Source organism: Salmo salar, chromosome ssa13 (assembly GCF_905237065.1).
Source record: "Salmo salar chromosome ssa13, Ssal_v3.1, whole genome shotgun sequence".
Lineage (NCBI taxonomy): Eukaryota > Metazoa > Chordata > Actinopteri > Salmoniformes > Salmonidae > Salmo > Salmo salar.
Genome location: NC_059454.1, coordinates 111,308,583 through 111,328,838, shown reverse-complemented (window position 1 = coordinate 111,328,838; position 20,256 = coordinate 111,308,583). Strand labels below are relative to the sequence as shown.

The 20,256-nt window shown below is 45.0% G+C and overlaps 1 protein-coding gene across 4 annotated transcripts in view; it reads left to right on the top strand.

Annotated features, from left to right (window-relative positions):
* palm2akap2 (palm2 and akap2 fusion) overlaps positions 1-20,256 on the top strand; it is a 190,301-nt gene that overhangs the window by 23,326 nt on the left and 146,719 nt on the right. For 3 of the 4 annotated variants that reach the window (XM_045692695.1, XM_045692696.1, XM_045692699.1), the window contains exon 2: positions 8,616-8,661. In XM_045692695.1, the coding sequence (XP_045548651.1) occupies positions 8,616-8,661 (46 nt within the window). Of the gene's footprint in view, positions 1-8,304; positions 8,662-20,256 lie in introns of those variants that run through there. The other variant, XM_045692697.1, reaches the window with a different exon arrangement.

Below are 20,256 nucleotides of genomic sequence, written 5' to 3'. Positions count from 1 at the left end.
GCCAGGTGATCCTGAGCAGAGAGGGCCAGGTGATGTATGTTCTAATCTGAGTTTCCATCGGGCTGCTAAGGACCACAACTGGTTCCATGACCATCCCAGGTTTACAATTCTATATCTCTCGCCATATTCCCCATTTCTCAACTCCATTGAGGAGCTGTTTTCAGCACGGCGGTAGAAGGTGTATGATTGTAAACCCCATGAACGTATGGCCCTTCTCCAGGCTATGGTGGAGGCCTGTGGTGACATTCCAGTCCTGACAGGGGTTGGATGAGTCATGCCATAAGATATTTCCTCCGCTGTCGGGCCAAGGAGAATATCACCTGCGATGTTGATGAAAATCTGTGGCCGGACCAAAATCACAAGACACGACTGATTTTGTTTTTCGCAATGGAGTATTTATTTCTTGACTTATGATTTAGATTTGACTGTATTTTGACAGTTTCTTTATCTATTCCGTACAATTGATTTAACATACAGTACAGTTGTAGGACTAGGACTATTTAGGACTATTTTTTATCTTCCTTTGCATGTGTAAAATATATTTACTGTATGTTTGAATTTTTACTGTATGTGTGCTTACAGTATGCTGCTTGACGTGTATTGAGTCATGTCGTCATGTCCTGACCCTTGTAAGAGGTCATTTTCTATAGTAGAGTGGTCAGGGAGTGACAGGGGGTGTTTTGGGGTGGTTTTCTATGTTTTCTATTTCTATGTTTAATTCTAGGTTTCTTTTTCTAGGTTTTTTTTAGGGGGGGGTTGATCTCCAATTGGAGCCAGCTGGTCCTCGTTGCCTCTAATTGGAGATCATATTTAAGTAGGGGTTTTTCCCCACTTGTGTGTGTGGGCAGTTGCATTCTGTTTAGTCTCTGTACCTGACAGAACTGTAAGTTGATCGTTTCTGGTTGTTATTAGTGTTTTGAGTTAATGAATATCATCAAGGACACTCAAAACGCTGCGTTTTGGTCCCCCTCTATACGATGCCCGTTACACATGTTGAAATATAAAACATTTTTACATTTGTGTTCCTTTCTTGTTTGAATTCACACAAACAATACACAGAATAACAACAACACCTTAGTCAAATCAAATCCAACTTTATTTGTCACATGCACCGAATACAGCAAGTGTAGACCTCACAGTGAAACGCTTACTCACAAGTTCTTTAACCAACAATGCCGTTTTTAAGAAAAATACGTGTTAAGTAAAAAATAAGAAATAAAAGTTACAAATAATTAAAGACCAGCAGTAAAATAACAATAACAAGGCCATATACAGGGTGTTACGGTACAGAGTCAATGTGGAGGCTATATACAGGGGGTATTCCGGTACAGAGTCAATGTGGAGGCTATATACAGGGTATTACGGTACAGAGTCAATGTGGAGGCTATATACAGGGTGTTACGGTACAGAGTCAATGTGGAGGCTATATACAGGGTGTTACGGTACAGAGTCAATGTGGAGGCTATATACAGGGTGTACCGGTACAGAGTCAATGTGGAGGCTATATACAGGGGGTACCGGTACAGAGTCAATGTGGAGGCTATATACAGGGGGGTACCGGTACAGAGTCAATGTGGAGGCTATATACAGGGTGTTACGGTACAGAGTCAATGTGGAGGCTATATACAGGGTGTTACGGTACAGAGTCAATGTGGAGGCTATATACAGGGGGTACCGGTACAGAGTCAATGTGGAGGCTATATACAGGGTGTTACGGTACAGAGTCAATGTGGAGGCTATATACAGGGGGTATTCCGGTACAGAGTCAATGTGGAGGCTATATACAGGGTGTGTACGGTACAGAGTCAATGTGGAGGCTATATACAGGGTGTACCGGTACAGAGTCAATGTGGAGGCTATATACAGGGGGTACCGGTACAGAGTCAATGTGGAGGCTATATACGGGGGTACCGGTACAGAGTCAATGTGGAGGCTATATACAGGGGGTACCGGTACAGAGTCAATGTGGAGGCTATATACAGGGGGTATCGGTACAGAGTCAATGTGGAGGCTATATACAGGGGGTACTGGTACAGAGTCAATGTGGAGGCTATATACAGGGGGGTACCGGTACAGAGTCAATGTGGAGGCTATATACAGGGGGTATCGGTACAGAGTCAATGTGGAGGCTATATACAGGGGGTACCGGTACAGAGTCAATGTGGTGGCTATATACAGGGGGTACCGGTACAGAGTCAATGTGGAGGCTATATACAGGGTATTACGGTACAGAGTCAATGTGGAGGCTATATACAGGGATTACGGTACAGAGTCAATGTGGAGGCTATATACAGGGGGTACCGGTACAGAGTCAATGTGGAGGCTATATACAGGGGGTACCGGTACAGAGTCAATGTGGAGGCTATATACAGGGGGTATCGGTACAGAGTCAATGTGGAGGCTATATACAGGGGGTATCGGTACAGAGTCAATGTGGTGGCTATATACAGGGGGTACCGATACAGAGTCAATGTGGTGGCTATATACAGGGGGTATCGGTACAGAGTCAATGTGGAGGCTATATACAGGGGGTATCGGTACAGAGTCAATGTGGTGGCTATATACAGGGGGTACCGGTACAGAGTCAATGTGGAGGCTATATACAGGGGGTACCGGTACAGAGTCAATGTGGAGGCTATATACAGGGTGTTACGGTACAGAGTCAATGTGGAGGCTATATACAGGGTGTTACGGTACAGAGTCAATGTGGAGGCTATATACAGGGTGTTACGGTACAGAGTCAATGTGGAGGCTATATACAGGGGGTACCGGTACAGAGTCAATGTGGAGGCTATATACAGGGGGTACCAGTACAGAGTCAATGTGGAGGCTATATACAGGGTGTTATGGTACAGAGACAATGTGGAGGCTATATACAGGGGGTACCGGTACAGAGTCAATGTGGAGGCTATATACAGGGGGTTCCGGTACAGAGTCAATGTGCGGGAGCAACGGTTAGTCGAGGTAATTGAGGTAATATGTAAATGTAGGTAGAGTTAAAGTTACTATGCATCGATAATAAAGGGGGGGGGGGCAATGCAAATAATCTGGTGGCCATTTTAGGGGTCTGGGTAGCCCTTTGATTAGCTGTTCAGGAGTCTTACGGCTTGGGGGGTAGAAGCTGTTTAGAAGCCTATGGACCTAGACTTGGCGCTCCGGTACCGCAGCAGAGATCTATGACTAGCGTGGCTGGAGTCTTTGACAATTTTTAGGGCCTTCCTCTGACACCGCCTGGTATAGAGGTCCTGGATGACAGGCAGCTTAGCCCCAGTGATGTACTGGGCCATACAGTTGCCATACCAGGCAGTGATGCAACCTGTCAGGATTCTCTCAGTGGTGCAGCTGTTTCACTTTTTTGAGGATCGGAGGATCCATGCCAAATCTTTTCAGTCTCCTGAGGGGGAATAGGTTTTGTCGTGCCCTCTTTACGACTGTCTTGGTGTGCTTGAAGCATTCTAGTTTGTTGGTGATGTGGACACCAAGGATCTTGAAGCTCTCAACCTGCTCCACTACAGCCCCGTCGATGAGAATGGGGGTGTGCTGAGTCCTCCTTTTCCTGTAGTCCACAATCATCTCCTTTGTCTTGATCACGTTGAGGTAGAGGTTGTTGTTCTGACCTCCTCCCTATTATTTTACCTTTATTTATTAACACAGTTAAGAACAAGTTCTTATTTACAATATCGGCCTAGAAACAGTGGGGTAACTTCCTTGTTCAGGGGAAGAATGACAGATTTTTACCTTGTCAGCTCAGGGATTTGATCTAGCAACCTTTCAGTTACTGGCCCAACGCTCTAACCACTAGGCTACCTGCCTCCTCTACACTCTAACCACTAGGCTACCTGCCTCCTCTACACTCTAACCACTAGGCTACCTGCCGCCTCTACACTCTAACCACTAGGCTACCTGCCTCCTCTACACTCTAACCACTAGGCTACCTGCCGCCTCTACACTCTAACCACTAGACTACCTGCCACCTCTACACTCTAACCACTAGGCTACCTGCCTCCTCTACACTCTAACCACTAGGCTACCTGCCTCTACACTCTAACCACTAGCCTACCTGCCTCCTCTACACTCTACCCACTAGGCTACCTGCCACCTCTACACTCTAACCACTAGGCTACCTGCCTCCTCTACACTCTAACCACTAGGCTACCTGCCACCTCTACACTCTAACCACTAGTCGACCTGCCTCCTCTACACTCTAACCACTAGGCTACCTGCCTCCTCTACACTCTAACCACTAGACTACCTGCCACCTCTACACTCTAACCACTAGGCTACCTGCCTCCTCTACACTCTAACCACTAGGCTACCTGCCTCCTCTACACTCTAACCACTTGGCTACCTGCCTCCTCTACACTCTAACCACTAGGCTACCTGCCGCCTCTACACTCTAACCACTAGTCTACCTGCCTCCTCTACACTCTAACCACTAGGCTACCTGCCTCCTCTACACTCTAACCACTAGACTACCTGCCACCTCTACACTCTAACCACTAGGCTACCTGCCTCCTCTACACTCTAACCACTAGGCTACCTGCCTCTACACTCTAACCACTAGGCTACCTGCCACCTCTACACTCTAACCACTAGGCTACCTGCCTCCTCTACACTCTAACCACTAGGCTACCTGCCTCCTCTACACTCTAACCACTAGGCTACCTGCCACCTCTACACTCTAACCACTAGACTACCTGCCACCCCTACACTCTAACCACTAGGCTACCTGCCACCTCTACACTCTAACCACTAGGCTACCTGCCTCCTCTACACTCTAACCACTAGGCTACCTGCCACCTCTACACTCTAACCACTAGGCTACCTGCCACCCCTACACTCTAACCACTAGGCTACCTGCCTCCTCTACACTCTACCCACTAGGCTACCTGCCACCTATAGGCTGTTTCATTGTCATCCTACAAAACTTAATGATGGTGTTTACGCTTTACACTGAAATAGGTCCTAATAGTAGTGGGTTTAATATGTCACGTTAGTTTGATCTCAGTTGTCACTAAGTTAGATTAATTTGATGTGTGTGTGTGTGTGTGTGTGTGTGTGTGTGTGTGTGTGTGTGTGTGTGTGTGTGTGTGTGTCTCATTTGTATTTTTTTTATTATATTATTTATTTCACCTTTATTTAACCAGGTAGGCTAGTTGAGAACAAGTCCTTTATTTAACCAGGTAGGCTAGTTGAGAACAAGTCCTTTATTTAACCAGGTAGGCTAGTTGAGAACAAGTTCTCATTTACAATTGTGACCTGGCCAAGATAAAGCAAAGCAGTTCGACACATACAACAACACAGAGTTACACATGGAGTAAAACAAACATACAGTCAATAATACAGTAGAAAAATAAGTCTATATACAATGTGAGCAAATGAGGTGAGATAAGGTGAGGTAAACGCAAAAAGGCCATGGTGGCGAAGTAAATACAATATAGCAAGTAAAACACTGGAATGGTAGATTTGTAGTGGAAGAAAGTGCAAAATAGAAATAGAAATAATGGGTTGCAAAGGAGCAAAATAAATAAATAAATACAGTAGGGGAAGAGGTAGTTGTTTGGGCTAAATTATAGATGGGCTATGTACAGGTGCAGTGATCTGTGAGCTGCTCTGACAGCTGGTGCTTAAAGCTAGTGAGGGAGATAAGTGTTTCCAGTTTCAGAGATTTTTGTAGTTCGTTCCAGTCATTGGCAGCAGAGAACTGGAAGGAGAGACGGCCAAAGGAGGAATTGGCTTTGGGGGTGACCAGAGAGATATACCTGCTGGAGCGCGTGCTACAGGTGGAAGCTGCTATGGTGACCAGCGAGCTAAGATAAGGGGGGACTTTACCTAACAGGGTCTTGTAGATGACCTGGAGCCAGTGGGTTTGGCGACAAATATGAAGCGAGGGCCAACCAACGAGAGCATACAGGTCGCAGTGGTGGGTAGTATATGGGTAGTATATGGGGCTTTGGTGACAAAACGGATGGCACTGTGATAGGCTGCATCCAATTTATTGACTAGAGTGTTGGAGGCTAATTTGTAAATTACATCGCCGAAGTCGAGGATCGGTAGGATGGTCAGTTTTACGAGGGTATAGGCACTGCATTGGGAATAGGGTGCTATTTCAGATGGGGACAGGGCACTGCAGTATATAGGCACTGCATAGGGAATAGGGTGCTATTTCAGATGGGGACAGGGCACTGCAGTATATAGGCACTGCATAGGGAATAGGGTGCTATTTCAGATGGGGACAGGGCACTGCAGTATATAGGCACTGCATAGGGAATAGGGTGCTATTTCAGATGGGGACAGGGCACTGCAGTATATAGGCACCGCATAGGGAATATTTCAGATGTTATTTACTGATAAATTGTGTGTGAACATATCACTATTAATCATAATCACTATTTTATTATCTCTAGTAATGATGTGATGATATTATCTCTAGTAATGATGTGGTGATATTATCTCTGGTAATGATGTGGTGATATTATCTCTGGTAATGATGTGGTGATATTATCTCTGGTAATGTAGTGAAGGATGCTTTGTTGCGAAATAGGAAGCCAATTCGAGATTTCACTTTAGATTGGAGATGATTGATGTGAGTCTGGAAGGAGAGTTTACAGTCTAACCAGACACCTAGGTATTTGTAGTTGTCCACATATTCTAAGTCAGAACCGTCCAGAGTAGTGATGCTGGACAGGGCGGGCAGGTGCAGGCAGCAATCGGTTGATGAGCATGCATTTAGTTTTACTTGTATTTAAGAGCAGTTGGAGGCCACGGATGGAGAGTTGTATGGCATTGAAGCTCCTCTGGAGGTTAGTTAACACAGTGTCCAAAGAAGGGCCAGAAGTATACAGAATGGTGTCATCTGCATAGAGGGGGATCAGAGACTCACCAGCAGCAAGAGCGACATCATTGATGTATACAGAGAAAATAGTTGGCCCAAGAATTGAACCCTGTGGCACCCCCATAGAGACTACCAGAGGCCCGGACAACAGGCCATCCGATTTGACACACTGAACTCTACCAGAGAAGTAGTTGGTGAACCAGGCGAGGCAGTCATTAGAGAAACCAAGGCTGTTGAGTCTGCCGATGAGGATGTGGTGATTGACAGAGTCGAAAGCCTTGGCCAGGTCAATGAATACGGCAACACAGTATTGTTTCTTATCGATGGCGGTTACGATATCGTTTAGGACCTTGAGCGTGGCTGAGGTGCACCTATGACCAGCTCTGAAACCAGATTGCATAGCAGAGAAGGTTCGGTGGGATTCGAAATGGTCGGTAATCTGTTTGTTGACTTGGCTTTCGAAGACCTTAGAAAGGCAGGGTAGGATAGATATAGGTCTGTAGCAGTTTGGGTCAAGAGTGTCCCCTCCTTTGAAGAAGGGGATGACAGCAGCTGCTTTCCAATCTTTTGGAATCTCAGACAACACGAAAGAGAGGTTGAACAGGCAAGTAATAGGGGTTGCAACAATTTCGGCAGATAATTTTAGAAAGAAAGGGTCCAGATTGTCTAGCCCGGCTGATTTGTAGGGGTCCAGGTTTTGCAGCTCTTTCAGAACATCAGCTGACTGGATTTGGGAGAAGGAGAAGTGGGGAAGGCTTGGGCGAGTAGCTGTGGGGGTGCAGTGCTGTTGACCGCGGTAGGGGTAGCCAGGTGGAAAGCATGGCCAGCCTTAGAAAAATGCTTATTGAAATTTTCAATTATAGTGGATTTATCGGAGGTGACAGAGTTTCCTATCCTCAGTGCAGTGGGCAGCTGGGAGGAGGTGCTCTTATTCTCCATGGACTTTACAGTGTCCCAGAACTTTTTTGAGTTTATGTTGCAGGTTTCTAACTTCCCTGAAAAGTTGCATATCACGGGGGCTGTTCGATGCTAATGAAGAACGCCACAGGATGTTTTTGTGTTGGTTAAGGGCAGTCAGGTCTGGAGAGAACCAATGGTATGCAAATTTAATTTAAAGCAGGGAGTACATGATTCTGATAGCTGTTTCATTTTGCAAGATGTTTGTGAAATTGGCTGTTTTGTTATTTGTGCTTGGAGTTTTGAGTACCTGAGATGTAGTTTTCAGCAAAAGTGTGTTAACAACAAGGGCGTAGTTATTTAACATTCTGGTTTAATTCTATATTCTTTCTCCCCTTTCTCCTTCCAGCAGCCTAGCTGAATATTCATACGTCAGGCTGAAAAATGTCTGTCTCTTCAGCGATCCCTCGACTCAGCTGCTTCTGCTGCCAGCTGCTGCACATACATGGCCAGTCACAGAGAGGGAGGGAGGGAGGGAGGGAGGGAGGGAGGGAGGGAGGGAGGGAGGGAGGGAGGGAGGGAGAGAGTGGGAGGAGAGAGAGAGATAGAGAGAGAATGTGAGCAGCATGCAGCAGGCAGGGAGCAGGCTTAGTTCAGGCACATGGCCAGTGAATGAGAAAGCTATTTTTTCTCTCTTCAGCACGCAAATACACACTCTCTCACTCTGACTGGATTATTGCAACTACAGGACACATACAGGACCTCTGTACCCTTATCTGCCTTGACGCCAGATACCCCCGGACCCAGACCCTAACCCAGGCAGCCAGCCCACCTCTCTCCCCCTGCTAGGCTGTCATTGACCTCTCTCTCCTGTGCCCGACAGGATGGCTGAGGCTGAACTTCACAAGGAAAGGCTCCAAGCCCTCGCGGTAAGTCCCAAAAACGTATTCCTCTACTTCTCTGTCTCTTTTTCTCTACCTCTCTCTCTCTCTACCTCTCTCTCTCTCTACCTCTCTCTCTCTACCTCTCTCTCTACCTCTCTCTCTCTACCTCTCTCTCTCTACCTCTCTCTCTCTACCTCTCTCTCTACCTCTCTCTCTCTACCTCTCTCTCTACCTCTCTCTCTCTACCTCTCTCTCTACCTCTCTCTCTCTACTCTCTCTCTCTACCTCTCTCTCTCTACCTCTCTCTCTACCTCTCTCTCTCTACCTCTCTCTACCTCTCTCTCTCTACCTCTCTCTCTACCTCTCTCTCTCTACCTCTCTCTCTACCTCTCTCTCTCTACCTCTCTCTCTCTACCTCTCTCTCTCTACCTCTCTCTCTCCTCCCTGTCTCCATAGTCTATCCGAAAGAGTCAATGCTAGCTTGATTGTATTGTTCATTCTCAACTGATTTCCCTTTGAGTTGTTGAGGGAGGAAAACCTTTGTGGGAAAGTTGGTGGAAATGGAAAATATCAACAACAAAAAAAGAAAGTTTTTTTTTTTGTGGATTAAAGTGTGACTGTTTATTTTTAATTAAATAAGACTCTTCCCTAAGTACAACAGTTCATTTGTGTTTGTTGAGCGGTTGGTTCACAGTTTAACGCTAAAATATTGTGCAGAAAATCTCCCAGTAAAAAGAAAATGTCAGTAGCTCTCCGCTCTGAGCTGAGTTGGAGAGGAGAGCAACAGTTGTACCAGATACGCTGAGAGTTACTAAATTTGGCGCCAGTGAGCACTCCAGCACACCACACACACACACACACACACACACACACACACACACACACACACACACACACAGAAACACACACATGCTACACACAAGTAAGAAGCAACAAGCAACAGATGGAAAAACTATTATGGCCATGTTGTTCCTCAATACAGTAACATATCAGGATATGGCCATGCTGTTCCTCAACACAGTAACATATCAGGATATGGCCATGTTGTTCCTCAACACAGTAACATATCAGGATATGGCCATGTTGTTCCTCAATACAGTAACATATCAGGATATGGCCATGTTGTTCCTCAATACAGTAACATATCAGGATATGGCCATGTTGTTCCTCAATACAGTAACATATCAGGATATGGCCATGTTGTTCCTCAATACAGTAACATATCAGGATATGGCCATGTTGTTCCTCAACACAGTAACATATCAGGATATGGCCATGTTGTTCCTCAACACAGTAACATATCAGGATATGGCCATGCTGTTCCTCAACACAGTAACATATCAGGATAGGGCCATGTTGTTCCTCAACACAGTAACATATCAGGATATGGCCATGTTGTTCCTCAACACAGTAACATATCAGGATATGGCCATGCTGTTACTAGTGATGGGGGAATCAATATCGGGATATGGTGAGGTCCCTCAGTATGGTGGAAATATGGTATGGTGGTAATATGGTATGGTGGTAGTATGGTATGGTGATAATATGGTATGGTGGTAATATGGTATGGTGGTAATATGGTATGGTGGTAATATGGTATGGTGGTAATATGTTATGGTGGTAATATGGTGAGGTGGTAATATGGTATGGTGGTAATATGGTGAGGTGGTAATATGGTATGGTGGTAATATGGTATGGTGGTAATATGGTATGGTGGTAATATGGTATGGTGAGGTCCCTCAGTATGGTGGTAATATGGTATGGTGGTAATATGGTATGATGATAATATGGTATGGTGAAAATATGGTATGGTGATAATATGGTATGGTGATAATATGGTATGGTGGTAATATGGTATGGTGGTAATATGGTATGGTGATAATATGGTATGGTGGTAATATGGTATGGTGGTAATATGGTATGGTGGTAATATGGTATGGTGATAATATGGTATGGTGGTAATATGGTATGGTGAGGTCCCTCAGTATGGTGATAATATGGTATGCTGATAATATGGTATGGTGGTAATATGGTATGATGATAATATGGTATGGTGATAATATGGTATGGTGATAATATGGTATGGTGGTAATATGGTATGGTGAGGTCCCTCAGTATGGTGATAATATGGTATGCTGATAATATGGTATGGTGGTAATATGGTATGGTGGTAATATGGTATTGTGATAATATGGTATGGTGGTAATATGGCATGGTGATAAAATGGTATGGTGGTAATATGGTATGGTGGTAATATGGTATGGTGATAATATGGTATGGTGGTAATATGGTATGGTGAGGTCCCTCAGTATGGTGATAATATGGTATGCTGATAATATGGTATGGTGGTAATATGGTATGGTGATAAAATGGTATGGTGGTAATATGGTATGGTGGTAATATGGTATGGTGAGGTCCCTCAGTATGGTGGTAATATGGTATGGTGGTAATATGGTATGGTGATAATATGGTATGGTGGTAATATGGTATGGTGATAATATGGTATGGTGGTAATATGGTACGGTGGTAATATTGTATGGTGGTAATATGTTATGGTGATAATATGGTATGGTGGTAATATGGTATGGTGATAAAATGGTATGGTGGTAACATGGTATGGTGGTAACATGGTATGGTGGTAATATGGTATGGTGGTAATATGGTATGGTGGTAATATGGTATGGTGGTAATATGGTATGGTGATAATATGGTATGGTGATAATATGGTATGGTGATAATATGGTATGGTGGTAATATGGTATGGTGGTAATATGGTATGGTGGTAATATGGTATGGTGAGGTCCCTCAGTATGGTGGTAATATGGTATGGTGGTAATATGGTATGGTGATAATATGGTATGGTGGTAATATTGTATGGTGGTAATATGGTATGGTGGTAATATGGTATGGCGGTAATATGGTATGGTGGTAATATGGTATGGTGGTAATATGGTATGGTGGTAATATGGTATGGTGAGGTCCCTCAGTATGGTGGTAATATGGTATGGTGGTAATATGGTATGGTGGTAATATGGTATGGTGATAATATGGTATGGTGGTAATATGGTATGGTGATAATATGGTATGGTGATAATATGGTATGGTGGTAATATGGTATGGTGGTAATATGGTATGGTGGTAATATGGTATGGTGAGGTCCCTCAGTATGGTGGTAATATGGTATGGTGGTAATATGGTATGGTGGTAATATGGTATGGTGATAATATGGTATGGTGGTAATATGGTATGGTGGTAATATGGTATGGTGGTAATATGGTATGGTGAGGTCCCTCAGTATGGTGGTAATATGGTATGGTGGTAATATGGTATGGTGATAATATGGTATGGTGGTAATATTGTATGGTGGTAATATGGTATGGTGGTAATATGGTATGGCGGTAATATGGTATGGTGGTAATATGGTATGGTGGTAATATGGTATGGTGGTAATATGGTATGGTGAGGTCCCTCAGTATGGTGGTAATATGGTATGGTGGTAATATGGTATGGTGGTAATATGGTATGGTGATAATATGGTATGGTGGTAATATGGTATGGTGATAATATGGTATGGTGATAATATGGTATGGTGGTAATATGGTATGGTGGTAATATGGTATGGTGGTAATATGGTATGGTGAGGTCCCTCAGTATGGTGGTAATATGGTATGGTGGTAATATGGTATGGTGGTAATATGGTATGGTGAGGTCCCTCAGTATGGTGGTAATATGGTATAGGTGGTAATATGGTATGGTGGTAATATGGTATGGTGAGGTCCCTCAGTATGGTGGTAATATGGTATGGTGGTAATATGGTATGGTGGTAATATGGTATGGTGAGGTCCCTCAGTATGGTGGTAATATGGTATGGTGGTAATATGGTGAGGTCCCTCAGTATGGTGGTAGTATGGTATGGTGGTAATATGGTATGGTGAGGTCCCTCAGTATGGTGGTAATATCGTATGGTGGTAATATGGTATGGTGGTAATATGGTATGGTGAGGTCCCTCAGTATGGTGGTAATATGGTGAGGTCCCTCAGTATGGTGGTAATATGGTATGGTGGTAATATGGTATTGTGGTAATATGGTATGGTGGTAATATGGTATGGTGGTAATATGGTGAGGTCCCTCAGTATGGTGGTAATATGGTATGGTGGTAATATGGTATGGTGGTAATATGGTATGGTGGTAATATGGTATGGTGGTAATATGGTGAGGTCCCTCAGTATGGTGGTAATATGGTGAGGTCCCTCAGTATGGTGGTAATATGGTGAGGTCCCTCAGTATGGTGGTAGTATGGTGAGGTCCCTCAGTATGGTGGTAGTATGGTATGGTGAGGTCCCTCAGTATGGTGGTAATATGGTATGGTGAGGTCCCTCAGTATGGTGGTAATATGGTATGGTGGTAATATGGTATGGTGGTAATATGGTATGGTGGTAATATGGTGAGGTCCCTCAGTATGGTGGTAGTATGGTATGGTGGTAATATGGTGAGGTCCCTCAGTATGGTGGTAATATGGTATGGTGGTAATATGGTATGGTGGTAATATGGTGAGGTCCCTCAGTATGGTGGTAGTATGGTATGGTGGTAATATGGTGAGGTCCCTCAGTATGGTGGTAATATGGTATGGTGGTAATATGGTATGGTGGTAGTATGGTATGGTGGTAATATGGTATGGTGGTAATATGGTATGGTGGTAATATGGTGAGGTCCCTCAGTATGGTGGTAATATGGTATGGTGGTAATATGGTATGGTGGTAATATGGTGAGGTCCCTCAGTATGGTGGTAGTATGGTATGGTGGTAATATGGTATGGTGGTAATATGGTATGGTGAGGTCCCTCAGTATGAGGTGGTAATATGGTATGGTGGTAGTATGGTATGGTGGTAGTATGGTATGGTGGTAGTATGGTATGGTGGTAATATGGTATGGTGGTAGTATGGTATGGTGGTAATATGGTATGGTGGTAATATGGTATGGTGGTAGTATGGTATGGTGGTAGTATGGTATGGTGGTAATATGGTATGGTGGTAGTATGGTATGGTGGTAGTATGGTATGGTGAGGTCCCTCAGTATGGTGGTAGTATGGTATGGTGGTAGTATGGTATGGTGGTAATATGGTATGGTGGTAGTATGGTATGGTGGTAATATGGTATGGTGGTAATATGGTATGGTGGTAGTATGGTATGGTGGTAATATGGTATGGTGGTAATATGGTATGGTGAGGTCCCTCAGTATGGTGGTAATATGGTATGGTGGTAATATGGTATGGTCCCTCAGTATGGTGGTAATATGGTATGGTCCCTCAGTATGGTGGTAATATGGTATGGTGGTAATATGGTATGGTGGTAATATGGTATGGTGGTAGTATGGTATGGTGGTGATATGGTATGGTGGTAGGTGGTGAGGTCCCTGGCCATTCCCAGCCCTAGTTGTTACTTCCCATTCTGAGTTGTACATCAACATCCTGTTTGGAAGGCACAAAAGCAATACCGTAACGAATATGGCAAAGCAATTAACTCTTTGTCCTCAGTACAAAGTGTTCTGTTTGGGATAAATCCAATACAACCCGTTACTGAGTACTACTGATCATATTTTCAAGCATAGCGGGTTTGCTTGTAATCTTTAAGGACTTGGGAGTTTTTCAGGATAAAAAATATCCGGAATGGAGTTAAGCACAGGCAAAGTCCTAGAGGAAAACCTGGTTCAGTCTGCTTTCCACCAGACACTGGGAGATGAATTTACATTTCAGAAGGACAACAACCTAAAAAAACTATTCAAAATCTACACTTGAGTTGCTTACAATTTTGACTTAAACCTACTATAGAATCTATGGCAAGACCTGGAAATTGCTGTCTGACAATGACCAACAACCAATTTGACAGAGCTTGAAGAATGTTTCAAAGAATAATGGTCAAATGTTACACAATCCAGGTGTGGAAAGGTCTCAGAGACTTACCCAGAAAGACTCACAGCTCTTAGAGACTGACCCAGAAAGACTCACAGCTCTTAGAGACTTACCCAGAAAGACTCACAGCTCTTAGAGACTTACCCAGAAAGACTCACAGCTCATAGAGACTTACCCAGAAAGACGCACAGCTCATAGAGACTTACCCAGAAAGAATCACAGCTCATAGAGACTGACCCAGATATACTCACAGCTCTTAGAGACTTACCCAGAAAGACTCACAGCTCATAGAGACTTACCCAGAAAGACTCACAGCTCTTAGAGACTTACCCAGAAAGACTCACAGCTCATAGAGACTTACCCAGAAAGACTCACAGCTCTTAGAGACTTACCCAGAAAGACTCACAGCTCATAGAGACTTACCCAGAAAGACTCACAGCTCTTAGAGACTTACCCAGAAAGACTCACAGCTCATAGAGACTTACCCAGAAAGACTCACAGCTCTTAGAGACTTACCCAGAAAGACTCACAGCTCATAGAGACTTACCCAGAAAGACTCACAGCTCTTAGAGACTTACCCAGAAAGACTCACAGCTCTTAGAGACTTACCCAGAAAGACTCACAGCTCTTTGAGACTTACCCAGAAAGACTCACAGCTCTTAGAGACTTACCCAGAAAGACTCACAGCTCTTAGAGACTTACCCAGAAAGACTCACAGCTCTTTGAGACTTACCCAGAAAGACTCACAGCTCTTAGAGACTCACCCAGAAAGACTCACAGCTCATAGAGACTTACCCAGAAAGACTTCCAGCTCTTAGAGACTTACCCAGAAAGACTTCCAGCTCTTAGAGACTTACCCAGAAAGATTCCCAGCTCTTAGAGACTTTGCCAGAAAGACTCACAGCTATAATCACTGCCAAAGGTGCTTCTCCAAAGTATTGACTCAGGGGTGTGAATACTTATGTAAATTAGATATTTCTGTATTTCATTTTCAGAAATGTGTAAAAACATGTTTTCAAATTTGTCATTATAGGATATTGTGTGTAGATGGGTTAATTTAACACAACAAAATGTGGAAAAAGCCAAGGAGTATGAATCCTTTCTGACAGCACCATATATACTTAACTCCACTGAATACTGTACAGCTCAACAGATTCTGCCATGGGGTTGAAGGTTAAGAGGGCTGTTTGTCATTTTAGTAAACCTTATAATCCCATTCAACCTTTTCCAATATAATTATGTTAGCAGGCTCTGAGCCACCATGTGTTAAATGGGAAACTCCACCCAAAAACAATCTTTTGGTATTGGTTTCCTTTGTTCTTTGTTGACATAGTCCCGAAATGTTTTGATTGTCAGCAATCAAGTTTTCAAGATATGTAACTTTCAAAATACTGAAACCATCCCCGTATAATACATTTTGCATCATTTGACGCTGCGTTTTGTATCATATGATGCAAAACGCGTCATATTGGGATAGTTTATGTATTTTGAAAGTTACTTAACTTGATAACTTCATTGCTGACAAATTCCAAAATATAGTTTTGAGTGGAACTTTCCTTTAAGGGTTGTTGTGTGAGTCAGATCTGGCTTCAGGCTTTATTTGAAAACGTTGAAATACTTTGAGATTTTGCTTTAGCCTGTCTGAAGTGCCAGATTAGTGGGATTTGCCGGTGTTTAACTACTCGACTGATCCAGTATTTGAAATGATGTGAAAAAAGTATTTGAAGCCAGGTTTGGTGCGAGTGTCTAATGACTGAGATGAGGAGGGGTTTATGTATAGAGTCAGAACAGCTCTCTAATGGAGATCCACCTACACAGTGTATCCCAAATGGAACCCTATTCCCTATATAGTGCACTACTTTAGACCAGAGCCCTATGGAACCCTATTCCCTATATAGTGCACTACTTTAGACCAGAGCCCTATGGAACCCTATTCCCTATATAGTGCACTACTTTAGACCAGAGCCCTATGGAACCCTATTCCCTATATAGTGCACTACTTTAGACCAGAGCCCTATAGAACCCTATTCCCTATATAGTGCACTACTTTAGACCAGAGCCCTATAGAACCCTATTCCCTATATAGTGCATTACTTTAGACCAGAGCCCTATAGAACCCTATTCCCTATATAGTGCACTACTTTAGACCAGAGCCCTATGGAACCCTATTCCCTATATAGTGCACTACTTTAGACCAGAGCCCTATGGCACCCTATTCCCTATATAGTGCACTACTTTAGACCAGAGCCTATGGTGTCTGTATAGGGAATATGGTTGCCATTTGGGAAGCATCCCATACAAGCAGAGCAGGGGAAGAGAGAGAGAGAGAGAGGAGAGAGAGAGAGAGAGAGAGAGAGAGAGAGAGAGAGAGAGAGAGAGAGAGAGAGAGAAGAGCCCTGTATGAGTAGAACCCAGCCCTGTATGAGTCTAACCCAGCCCTGTATGAGTAGAACCCAGCCCTGTATGAGTCTAACCCAGCCCTGTATGAGTCTAACCCAGCCCTGTATGAGTAGAACCCAGCCCTGTATGAGTCTAACCCAGCCCTGTATAAGTCGAACCCAGCCCTGTATGAGTCTAACCCAGCCCTGTATGAGTAGAACCCAGCCCTGTATGAGAAGAACCCAGCCCTGTATGAGTCGAACCCAGCCCTGTATGAGTAGAACCCAGCCCTGTATGAGTCTAACCCAGCCCTGTATGAGTAGAACCCAGCCCTGTATGAGTAGAACCCAGCCCTGTATGAGTCTAACCCAGCCCTGTATGAGTAGAACCCAGCCCTGTAGCCCTGTATGAGTCGAACCCAGCCCTGTATGAGTCTAACCCAGCCCTGTATGAGTAGAACCCAGCCCTGTATGAGTAGAACCCAGCCCTGTATGAGTAGAACCCAGCCCTGTATGAGTCTAACCCAGCCCTGTATGAGTAGAACCCAGCCCTGTATGAGTAGAACCCAGCCCTGTATGAGTAGAACCCAGCCCTGTATGAGTAGAACCCAGCCCTGTATGAGTCTAACCCAGCCCTGTATGAGTAGAACCCAGCCCTGTATGAGTCTAACCCAGCCCTGTATGAGTCTAACCCAGCCCTGTATGAGTCTAACCCAGCCCTGTATGAGTCTAACCCAGCCCTGTATGAGTCTAACCCAGCCCTGTATGAGTAGAACCCAGCCCTGTATGAGTCTAACCCAGCCCTGTATGAGTAGAACCCAGCCCTGTATGAGTCTAACCCAGCCCTGTATGAGTCTAACCCAGCCCTGTATGAGTCTAACCCAGCCCTGTATGAGTAGAACCCAGCCCTGTATGAGTCTAACCCAGCCCTGTATGAGTCTAACCCAGCCCTGTATGGAGTCTAACCCAGCCCTGTATGAGTCTAACCCAGCCCTGTATGAGTCTAACCCAGCCCTGTATGAGTAGAACCCAGCCCTGTATGAGTCTAACCCAGCCCTGTATGAGTAGAACCCAGCCCTGTAGCCCTGTATGAGTCTAACCCAGCCCTGTATGAGTCTAACCCAGCCCTGTATGAGTAGAACCCAGCCCTGTATGAGTCTAACCCAGCCCTGTATGAGTCTAACCCAGCCCTGTATGAGTAGAACCCAGCCCTGTATGAGTCTAACCCAGCCCTGTATAAGTAGAACCCAGCCCTGTATGAGTCTAACCCAGCCCTGTATGAGTAGAACCCAGCCCTGTATGAGTCTAACCCAGCCCTGTATGAGTAGAACCCAGCCCTGTATGAGTAGAACCCAGCCCTGTATGAGTAGAACCCAGCCCTGTATGAGTCTAACCCAGCCCTGTATGAGTAGAACCCAGCCCTGTATGAGTCTAACCCAGCCCTGTATGAGTAGAACCCAGCCCTGTATGAGTCTAACCCAGCCCTGTATGAGTCTAACCCAGCCCTGTATGAGTCTAACCCAGCCCTGTATGAGTCTAACCCAGCCCTGTATGAGTCTAACCCAGCCCTGTATGAGTCTAACCCAGCCCTGTATGAGTCTAACCCAGCCCTGTATGAGTAGAACCCAGCCCTGTATGAGTCTAACCCAGCCCTGTATGAGTCTAACCCAGCCCTGTATGAGTAGAACCCAGCCCTGTATGAGTCTAACCCAGCCCTGTATGAGTCTAACCCAGCCCTGTATGAGTCTAACCCAGCCCTGTATGAGTCTAACCCAGCCCTGTATGAGTCTAACCCAGCCCTGTATGAGTAGAACCCAGCCCTGTATGAGTAGAACCCAGCCCTGTATGAGTCTAACCCAGCCCTGTATGAGTAGAACCCAGCCCTGTATGAGTCTAACCCAGCCCTGTATGAGTAGAACCCAGCCCTGTATGAGTCTAACCCAGCCCTGTATGAGTAGAACCCAGCCCTGTATGAGTCTAACCCAGCCCTGTATGAGTCTAACCCAGCCCTGTATGAGTCGAACCCAGCCCTGTATGAGTCTAACCCAGCCCTGTATGAGTCTAACCCAGCCCTGTATGAGTCTAACCCAGCCCTGTATGAGTCTAACCCAGCCCTGTATGAGTCTAACCCAGCCCTGTATGAGTCTAACCCAGCCCTGTATGAGTAGAACCCAGCCCTGTATGAGTAGAACCCAGCCCTGTATGAGTAGAACCCAGCCCTGTATGAGTCTAACCCAGCCCTGTATGAGTCTAACCCAGCCCTGTATGAGTCTAACCCAGCCCTGTATGAGTCTAACCCAGCCCTGTATGAGTCTAACCCAGCCCTGTATGAGTCTAACCCAGCCCTGTATGAGTAGAACCCAGCCCTGTATGAGTAGAACCCAGCCCTGTATGAGTAGAACCCAGCCCTGTATGAGTCTAACCCAGCCCTGTATGAGTAGAACCCAGCCCTGTATGAGTCTAACCCAGCCCTGTATGAGTCTAACCCAGCCCTGTATGAGTCTAACCCAGCCCCGTATGAGTCGAACCCAGCCCTGTATGAGTCTAACCCAGCCCTGTATGAGTCTAACCCAGCCCTGTATGAGTAGAACCCAGCCCTGTATGAGTAGAACCCAGCCCTGTATGAGTAGAACCCAGCCCTGTATGAGTCTAACCCAGCCCTGTATGAGTCTAACCCAGCCCTGTATGAGTCTAACCCAGCCCTGTATGAGTCTAACCCAGCCCTGTATGAGTCTAACCCAGCCCTGTATGAGTCTAACCCAGCCCTGTATGAGTCTAACCCAGCCCTGTATGAGTAGAACCCAGCCCTGTATGAGTCTAACCCAGCCCTGTATGAGTCGAACCCAGCCCTGTATGAGTAGGCTAGATTTGAATCAAAAGCAAAGGGAAGACCGACTGGCTGGTTGTCATACATGATAGTTTCCATTCATACTTTTCAGGTTTGTTATGGTTTAGTAGTTACACTCTCCTTTCCTCCCCCTCCTTTCCTTTCCTTTCCTTTCCTGATCTTAGAGACCCAGACAATAGGCTCACCAGGTTATGTTCTGCTTCATGCTCTTAGGCTTAGATGGTCAATGGAAGCTTCTGATCACAGCCAACATGCTAAGTAATCCCAGTGCTATCACATCACAGGGCCGTATGCTAAGTAATCACAGTGCCATCACATCACAGGGTCCAGTATGCTAAGTAATTACAGTGCTATCACATCACAGGGTCCATATGCTAAGTAATTACAGTGCTATCACATCACAGGGCAGTATGCTAAGTAATCACAGTGCCATCACATCACAGGGTCCATATGCTAAGTAATTACAGTGCTATCACATCACAGGGCAGTATGCTAAGTAATCACAG